Raw genomic sequence first — 10734 nt, 5'->3', positions numbered from 1 at the left:
CTAACTAATGAGAACTAATCTACTAACTAATGACAACTAATCAGCTAACTAATGAGAACTAATCTACTAATTAATGAGAACTAATGAGAACTAATCTACATACTAATGAGAACTAATCTACTAACTAATGATAACTAATCGGCTAACTAATGACAACTAATCTACTAATTAATGAGAACTAATAACTAACTAATGAGAACTAATCTACTAACTAATGAGAACTAATAACTAATGAGAACTAATCTACTAACTAATGAAAAATAATCTACTAACTAATGAGAACTAATCTACTAACTAATGAGAAATAATCTACTAACTAATGAGAACTAATCTACTAACTAATGACAACTAATCGGCTAACTAATGACAACTAATCTACTAATTAATGAGAACTAATAACTAATGAGAAATAATAACTAACTAATGAGACATAATCAAGTAACTAATGAGAACTAATAACTAACTAATGAGAAATAATCTAGTAACTAATGAGAACTAATCGACTAACTAATGACAACTAATCTACTAACTAATGACAACTAATCTACTAACTAATGACAACTAATAACTAATGAGAGCTAATCTACTAACTAATGACAAATAATCGGCTAACTAATGACAACTAATCGGCTAACTAATGACAACTAATCTACTAACTAATGAGAACTAATAACTAACTAATGAGAACTAATCTACTAACTAATGAGAACTAATAACTAATGAGAACTAATCTACAAATTAATGAGAACTAATAACTAATGAGAACTACTAACTAATGACAACTAATCTACTAACTAATGAGAACTAATCTACTAACTAATGACAACTAATCAGCTAACTAATGAGAACTAATCTACTAATTAATGAGAACTAATGAGAACTAATCTACATACTAATGAGAACTAATCTACTAACTAATGATAACTAATCGGCTAACTAATGACAACTAATCTACTAATTAATGAGAACTAATAACTAATGAGAAATAATAACTAACTAATGAGAAATAATCTAGTAACTAATGAGAACTAATCGACTAACTAATGACAACTAATCTACTAACTAATGACAACTAATCTACTAACTAATGACAACTAATAACTAATGAGAGCTAATCTACTAACTAATGAGAAATAATCTACTAACTAATGAGAAATAATCTACTAACTAATGACAACTAATAACTAATGAGAACTAATCTACTAACTAATGAGAAATAATCTACTAACTAATGACAACTAATAACTAATGAGAGCTAATCTACTAACTAATGAGAAATAATCTACTAACTAATGAGAAATAATCTACTAACTAATGACAACTAATCTACTAACTAATGACAACTAATCTACTAACTAATGACAACTAATCTACTAACTAATGACAACTAATAACTAATGAGAGCTAATCTACTAACTAATGAGAAATAATCTACTAACTAATGACAACTAATAACTAATGAGAAATAATCTACTAACTAATGACAACTAATAACTAATGAGAGCTAATCTACTAACTAATGAGAAATAATCTACTAACTAATGAGAATTTAGGGTTTAATTGTATTCATTGAATGATCCTTACGAGGAATGTTGCATGTAATTTATCACCTATCATGTTCAGTTTAAGTGTGTTCAAAACTATACCTTCATTTCCCTTTGCTTTGCATGAACGAATGAACGATTTGGACACTTCTGTTCGTGATAGGGGTTACTTCTAAAATGCTGAGCACTAGAAAAGTTTGTTAACATTCTATGTTATTTTGCCCTCTTCGCTGAGCTAAAGATGGCTCACTCTTGAAACCTCAGAAGACTGTCTGTTTTGCCATCTCTGGTGTGTGAATGGAGCGCTGAGAATCCTAACACAGAAGCTGCCATGACGGATGGCATTCCCTATCAGACCTGGCAGTGCCAACCACCACACATCATACGCACACACACACACACAAGAACACAGACATCAAAGCCTGGTCTGACCTCGGCCTGCATACCTGCCTACCCTCCACCGATAACGGTCTGTTTGAAACCCAAGAATACCCACCTCCTCCTCTATCCCTCCTTCGCTTCCACCTCTCTCCATCCTTGATGATTGAGAGCAAAACAAGTTGGGCATATGAAAGAGAGCTCCAATGACCTGGGCTATGAATGGATGTGGGAAATAGGACAAAGAGACAACAGAGCGAGATTTCAGGTGCTTATTGAGGAAACTAATTGATGAGGTTGGAATTGAAAGTGTTGGATGTTATTGATTACTGTAGCTAGATGAAAGAGTAAATTGCAACAGCATATAAAGGTAGGAAAATTCCCTTGATTTGTTAACCTCATTCAAATGGTTGTGGACATAACAAGCTAGTCAACATCATCAATGAAATCACTGCAATTCTGTAAAAGTGAAGTTGGGTATAAAACAGGCTTTGAACTTAGAAGAGACAATTAAAGGTGGAAGTAGGATTACTCTTATTAGACAGTATTTTAGTTTACTAGGCCTTTTGGGGGACATGTGCTCAAAATGTTTTTAAAAAGGGCATCTCCCCAGAAAAAAAATCACACAAATGCGGGGTCACCGACTCATTGACCAATTATTACAAGAAGAAGGGAAAGCAGCACCATCTGAGAAGTAAATATTTGTGAACTGGAGTAAATTCTGCCGTTATTAACAATAACCAGCACACTTTCAGTCAAAATAGAAGATTGTAGGAAGATGTTTGGGGGTGCTGCGATGTTTTCGCTGACATGGAGAAGCTATGAGATGTTTTATAAATGAATATTATTATTTATTAGTACACACAGCACCCCTACTTCCCGCGGTTGTGGTGAGAAATACTGTAGTCTGTCATTACTATATCCAACCCAACTCCAGTTGTTGACACTCTCATGTATCCCAGTGGTTTGCAAAATGTTTGACTCCCAACCTGTGAAAAGGAGTGGTTCAAAACGTGCGACCCCCGCGCACGCACATGTGCACAAGCGAACATGCGCGCATAATCGTTGCGCAAATGTAGCCTGTCGTTACAGCCATGAACAGTGACATGTTTTCAAAAACCAAAATAGACTACAGAAATTAATTGCGTTTTACTGCTGCATTTGGAGCTGAAAGTCATTCATGTTAGCAGCCAATATCAACAATGATTATACTGTATCATGTCTCTTCTCTGGAGTCCACAAGAGCAAGAAAAAGCATATGACCTACTTGTAGCAGAGGTTGCCGGATCAGATGGAAAGCAGGTTTTGTCTGCACCGCGCCCTCACTTTGGAGGGCAGCCTATCTGCAGAGTGCTCGTTGCCAGCCGGGTAGCCCTGTTTTTCCTCACAAATATCGTAATAAATTCGCCAGAATATGTTCATTCCGTAATATTGATGGCAGTGCGATTTTACAGCTGCTTATCTTTAGACATATAGCCAGTAGCCACCCAAACTAGGCCTATCTGAAATAAGACAAATATAAATAAAATATCCAGGTAGCCTGTTGTTCTGGCAAAGATGAGTCGGTAGTAGATTGATAAACTGCATTTTATATGGATGATAAACGTAGGCCTACTCTGGTTTTGCAAAACTGGAGGAAATTAACACTAGTTATTTCTGGTCACTAGTGTGGATATGAGCGCCATCCTTTGCGCGCCAATGCTGGTGACTGGCCATTGGTCAACAATCAAAATGCGCAACTTTTTGGTTCTGAAGCATAGATGGGAATTTAACGACGACTTGCGGGCAATGGGCTCAGAACAATGACACTTTTTTGATATATATATAAAAACAACAAAAAATATGTTTTTCGGAAATTATACCACCACCGAAAAGGTAACTTTGGAGACTGGAAGGACAAAGGGACATGTGCCCTATCTGTGCACGTGTACGACGATCATCATGACATGGTGCTTAAAGGATGTGGAATCAGCACTATTAAAACATGAGAACATGACTCTGAGCTACACATTCCATTCCCATTAAAGATTTGTGTCAGAAAAGTACTCAACACTTTTAACACTGGCAATAAAAACTCACTGTCCTCTCTCTGTCTGTCTGGTTGGCGAGGAGAGTGAAGTCGTTTTATTTTTTTCCTTCATCTCTCTCTCTCTCTCTCTCTCTCTCAGACCTGACATAACCCGAGCAGCAAGACAGTTTTTTTGTTTTTTTTACATCCCTCTAGCCCTCTATGTATTTCAGGCGCCATGCAGCTTAAATGAAGGAATCTGAAAATTAAGGTATTTAATGTATAATCCTTTTACAATGAGCCTTCCGACTGTCAGGGCATAGCGGCATGGCATGCGTCCCAAATGATACCGTGTTCCCTATTTAGTGCACAATATAAGGAATATGGTACCATTTGAGACGCAAATATGGAGCTGTCGTCGAGCAGGGGATGTAAGACCACACCACTGCTTCACTGCACTAGGTAATCCAGGTTACACCCCTACATTATAATAAACAAGCTGGTTGAAGTTATAAATGATACATTTATCCCATCACTATTATCAATATAACGCATGCGCGTTGTTGTTGTAAATGTGGACTTTATTGGTGCTGTAGTTATATAGCCAATAAAAATGTCATGAACTTCTTGACCACATAAATAATTAAACACATTTATTGGCTGTCCTGTCTGTGCTATTCCAGTAAAGTTCTTAGGGCACTCATATTGCTATAGTATAATATAGTATTGCTATAGTATAATATAGTATTGCTATAGTATAATATAGTATTGCTATAGTATAATATAGTATTGGTATAGTATCACCACATACTATGGCGTATGTTCTTCCACTTTAGTTTCACAGTCCTTGTTTGATTACTTTGGGTCGTGACTCCAAAAGGTTCACACATAAGCTTTGCTGCTGCTTCAGAAAACTGTTGAAATGAAGAAGAACAAGAAGAACGTCTGGCGATAAGCAGGAAAACTACAGTTGCACTTGTTAGAAATATTCAGAAGGTGTGTCTGAGCTTTGCACACCTTTCAAAGCAGGCGTACGCTAAGCACACGGGCATATAGAAAAACAAGTCCCTGGCCTGCAACTGGTGTCTCTACAGACAGCAAATTGAATGAATCTCGCTCCCCTTTCCTGAAACGACGTGTACAGTCAAATATACAGTATATTGAATTAGTAAAAAGCTCCGGTAGTAGCTTTCATCAAGAGGTAGTGTAATGAAATGAAGCAGTGTTGCCCAGACCAGGTCCTGCTCATGTTGTTATGAGCAGTGCTCCTGGCCTGCCTGTGCATTCACATTGGCTTGCTTCCATTCCGGGCTTTCTATTTCACACCAAGTACACAGTACCTGTATTTGAAGAGTGAATGAAATACATTCTGATTGAATGAAAGAATGGTGTGCTGTACTTAACTTAATGGTATTTGTGCAAAATATCCATTGGCAGATTATAAAAGAGAAAAGTCCACATTCACTGAAGCTATAGTCTCTTCAATTTGTAGCAGCAGCAGAGGTCACGGGTTTGAAAAAGACTTGTGTCAGTGAGTGTGGGTTTCCCTCAATGGGTATTCTCATCACACAAGGGAAGTTTTCTGATAGAATTCACACTTACTGAAAGTAGTCTCTAGATAGTTCATTCATTTTGTTGTAGCAGCAGCAGCAGGTCACAAGCCGCAGGTTTGAAAAAGGACTACTGTCTTTCAGTGAGTGTAACTGTTTCATCTTTCTCAAAACTGTGTCCAGGTGCGATGAGAATACTCAATGGGACTGAGCTGTGCAATACAACAACAAAAAACAAAGCATCCTACTCATGTCTATGCTATTATAGTGTAGAATGCCTCTGTCTGCCAAAGTGTCTGGACCTTTCTGGCACATGAGGTGGTGACCTTGCCATATAACTGCAGGATTGTTGGTCCAAGGCTTTTGGAGATGAAGTTAGACTTGCCATCTGGGGTTTGAGGAGAGCAACCAGGAAAAGGGCTGAGGAGAATAGGGAAAGTGAATCACCAGTGTATCCATAGAGCATCTACTAAGTGGAATAAAGGAACAAGGGAAGAGGCCCAAGAGGGAAGAGGACCAAGATGTGCCAATATCTGTAGCTACAGGACAGATGTTGAGAGCAGAAAGGTGCCATGTTAGACATGTATATGTGTGGTCACCAGCTGAATAATCAAACACAGTACACTAAAACTTTCCCTAAACTTTTCCCACAACCACAGTCTGCATATACTGTAAGGCCCATTTCTTGTTTTTTTTTTATTATATAGTCCAAAAAAAGCTGGCCAAATGTACTGCAATTTGAGGACAAAGGAGATGTAAACCAAAAAAGTTCTAACAAAACAAAAAATCCTTCCCAAGTGTCATCTGTGTGGTTTTATTTGAACTGTGGCTACATGAAACATAAAGAATAAATAGGTTGGCAGTTATTCTTATTTTACATGATTTACCCACCAACTGTCCCTTTATCCAATTTCACAAGCTCAATTTACATTTTGGATCATTTTGCCACATCAGAGGTCTATAAAACCATGTATTAATTTTATCTTCCCAAAGAATGGAAATAGCTGTAAAGTCCTTCAATAACAGTATTTTAATGGTTCGCGATGCGAAGTGCTCTTCTTCAATATAAATATAAAGATACATCACATTCAAGATATGTTCAACAAATACAGTAGATGCTGGTTATATTGTAATAATAATACTGACCTTTCTACAAAGTGTGTCATCATAAAATTAAATGGCGCCACATATACATAAAATATACATTCTTACACTTGGCAGTGCATATAAAAAACAATCATGTAACTATGATTTTTTTTTTTTTTGAAATAATAATAACACAAAAAATTCATTTCAGTTTATTTCAGTTCGAGCAGGAGCATTTGCACTCAGATATAATGGGGTACTGAACTGGTATCCAAGCGCATTTCAGACCTCCCTTTCTCTGCAGGCAACTCCATCTTAAGATCGTAAAATGGGCCGATTTGGCAGGTTTGCAAATCATCCCTTCAGGGACCGAACAAGAACGCTTATTGTAGCAGCTCCCCACCTTCACGTAGCGCGGCCAGAATCTGTTCCCGAGGTCGTTCCACGTATAAACAACTGGACAGAAGGTGTAAGACCACAGCCACAGTTGCAGCCTTCTTCTGAGTTTTTTACTGGGCTTGTGCTTCTTGCCTTGCTGGATCTCAAACTCCATGGCTTTGATCTCTTTGGGCATCGCGACGGATGTCTTCTGACGCATCTCCGAGTCGCTCAGGTCCTCGTTGCCCGAGTACTTGTCCTCTGGCGGTGTGATGGACATAAAGTGGGGGTCGAAGTGACTACCCAAGTTGGATCTTAGTTCGGTCTCGTTCAGGTCCCGTTCTTTCGGATCCAGGACAGGGTCTGGGTTCTCGTTGAGCTCCACTATGGGGAGAGTGTCGCTGGGGATGGGACGGAGGAGGTAGTAATGTTGGCACATGCCCTCCTCTATCCTAAACCCGAGGGACAGAACCAGCATGGACATGGCCAGGAAACAGTACGAGTTATCCATATCTCTATCTGGTAACAATAGTTCCAAGTGATATAGAGTACAAAAATAAAAAGTATAATCCTTATACGGTAGAAACGATCATCCGTTTTCCCCCAGGGGGTCGGTGTGAGTGTGTGAGAGAGAAAGTGCATGTGGAGTCCCGTGGCACCCCCGTAGTCCAGCGCCCGTCGTCACGCACGCGCTCCAACCGGTGATCTGTTTCTCAAACTCCGTGAAAAAAATTCTGCCTCAGAAAGTTTCGGCTGGCGGGTCACCATAGCAACCGGTGATTGCGGTCCGAGAGAGGAAAGTTGATGCTCTGAGCCAATGGAGAGTTTCGCTGCTGTAACTTTAGAGTCCATGACACACGTCTGAATGGAGAGAGAACGTAGCCCTTCACTGTTTTAACAAGGCAACAAAACAAAACAAACAAACAAACAAAAAAATCGCACTTTCAAAGCACATTCAACGAAAACTTTATACCAGACCCAGCGGTGTCAGTATAACATGGAGCAGACCTGGCTACATTTCCACTGGGCTTTCCCGTGGGTCAAGTTCGTCAGGTCCTGGTTTCTCTGGTTTCTCACTAGTCTTTGAGTTGGGTCCTGTTGGTTTCTGGGTGTCCGCATGTTGTCTAGGGCTAGGTGATGCACTGGCCGGTGCCGGACACTAAACTGAGCCCCGTCTGGCTCAGACCATATATCCATGTGCGCGGTGATGTAACCCCCTTCCCCCCCCTTCCCACCTCCCCACCACCAGGTAAACGCAGACATGAGTAAGCCTATAGCCCATATCTCTCCAAATGTATCGTTACAAACTTAATTAATGCATTTTCCTAATAAAAATAAATATCCCTGATGCACCCAAACCGGCACATTAGATTCTAGTGCAATAACACATAATTGTCTTAGCTGTCTGATTCATCTCATACACTGAATACCAGCGGTGTCATAAATCAAGCAACAGTTCAAGTTCAACAGCTGAGGTGCCGAAAGCCGTCTCTTCTAGACAGACAAACTGCGAGAGTTTTTTTTTAATGATGGCTGGTGCCAGAGCGATGTTTATTTTATAGCTCTCTCTCCAGTTTGATGCTCTCAACGTGTGTTTAGACTCATCCACGACGGTGTGAGAGTGAGCAAAGTGCTCATTTTCACTACCAATATTATTTATCCTTTTCATTTGACATGGAAGTCTTTATTGATTTTTTTTTCTTCATTTTTTTGGTCCGGGACACAAGGTGGACAAAGAGTTTAATTGACAAAAACATCCCTTAAGGAAAACGCACATTATTTCACATGTGACGTGCAATCATGTGAAGCCATGTGTTTTTGTAACACTTCACATGTGCTGATGTGGATTATCACATGTGAAATCATGTGAAGCCATGTGTTTTTGTAACACTTCATGTTATGACATTTCACATGAGGTTTCATATGTGGATTTTCACATGAGATTTCACTGGTGATGCCCTGCAAACAAAAATGTGTTGTATGCTTTTAACATAGTTCTCAACTTAAATATTTGATATACATTACAACATTGTGTATGTTTATATATAAAAGTAATGTCCTTACCTGAGATTTGAACACAAAGCCTCTTGATTTACAGCATTCCAATCTTTCTGCTACACCACCATACCCATGGCGGTGACTGATTTCTCCTGTATTTATACACTTCAGACTGAGTACATCTCAGCTTTGTTTAAAAAAATACACTCAATAAAAACGAGTATATGTATCATAGAGATTCAGGAGTAACATTAAAACAGAATAATATGCCCCACCAACATTAGACAACTATACAGAAAACCCCCAAATTGCTGAAATAATTTAAATCAATAATGGGAAAATAGTCTGAAAAACTGATAACTGAAATAGCAGTGCAGATGACGATATTTTGCTAAGTGCAGGGATGTGTTATAGGTAATGAATGTTTAGGGGAATACTACAGGCATTGTGGGTGCAGCGGAAAAATCAGCGTACTGGTGATGACCAGGTTGACCCATAACCTGTCAGGCGAGCGGCTTGAATAAAGACAAAACAATACCTTAAAAAAATCCCTAAATGTTTCATTCTTGTTAAATGTATATCTATAGGCTACGTTGAGGTTTTACTTTAATTATTCAAGGTTATCTGGCATTAGTGCGTAAGCCTAAGCTTTAGGGCCTAACTGTACGCACGTCAAATCAGCTAGGTCACCCGTGATACAAGTAAGTATTCGACATCTATCTGTCTGATGACGTCGACGTGGGAACCGGCGACTAGGGGCAACAGTGAGTGCTGTTACCTTCAAGTAGGATTCATGTTTGGCGGATGGGCATATGTATCTGCCTCTGATTCCAAAGATTGCAAGTTTGAATCCAACTATAGAAATTGAGTGATAGAGATGTGTAACTTAGCTGACAAATACATGGCGTAAAGGTTAATAATATTGGCTCCTGGCTGTCAGTCCGTCTGTCTGTCTGTGCGACAGCTGATGATGCGCAGGGGCGCAGATTTGAGAACGCTGGCGGGTCTGTCGTTACAACGTTTCTTTGATGCTGCTAGCTTGAGCTTCTGAGTGAAATCATTTTTGATTGAGCAAGCGATTGAGAATATTGCTAGATGGACCATACAGTGAGGGAAAAAAGTATTTGATCCCCTGCTGATTTTGTACGTTTGCCCACTGACAAAGAAATGATCAGTCTATCATTTTAATGGTAGGTTTATTTGAACAGTGAGAGACAGAATAACATAAAAAAATCCAGAAAAACGCATGTCAAAAATGTTATAAATTGATTTGCATTTTAATGAGGGAAATGTATTTGACCCCCTCTCAATCAGAAAGATTTCTGGCTCCCAGGTATCTTTTATACAGGTAACGAGCTGAGATTAGGAGTGCTCCTAATCTCAGTTCGTTACCTGTATAAAAGACACCTGTCCACAGAAGCAATCAATCAATCAGATTCCAAACTCTCCACCATGGCCAAGACCAAAGAGCTCTCCAAGGATGTCAGGGACAAGATTGTAGACCTACACAAGGCTGGAATGGGCTACAAGACCATCGCCAAGCAGCTTGGTGAGAAGGTGACAACAGTTGGTGCGATTATTCGCAAATGGAATAAACACAAAAGAACTGTCAATCGCCCTCGGCCTGGGGCTCCATGCAACATCTCACCTCGTGGAGTTGCAATGATCATGAGAACGGTGAGGAATCAGCCCAATGATCTCAAGGCAGCTGGGACCATAGTCACCAAGAAAACAATTGAAATCCTGCAGCGCCCGCAAGGTCCCCCTGCTCAAGGAAGCACATATACATGCC

General features: G+C 39.4%; 1 protein-coding gene across 1 annotated transcript; it reads right to left on the bottom strand.

Moving 5' to 3' along the window:
* Positions 1-6278: 6278 nt before the first annotated feature.
* LOC115200864 (noggin-3-like) lies at positions 6279-8069 on the bottom strand. Its single transcript, XM_029763984.1, has one exon. The coding sequence runs from the start codon at positions 7453-7455 to the stop codon at positions 6784-6786; it is 672 nt and encodes a 223-aa protein (XP_029619844.1). The 5' UTR covers positions 7456-8069; the 3' UTR covers positions 6279-6783.
* Positions 8070-10734: the final 2665 nt, after the last annotated feature.

The sequence above is a fragment of the Salmo trutta genome, chromosome 10, assembly GCF_901001165.1.
Source record: "Salmo trutta chromosome 10, fSalTru1.1, whole genome shotgun sequence".
Taxonomy (NCBI): Eukaryota; Metazoa; Chordata; class Actinopteri; order Salmoniformes; family Salmonidae; genus Salmo; species Salmo trutta.
This window is presented reverse-complemented; position numbering and strand designations above follow the sequence as displayed.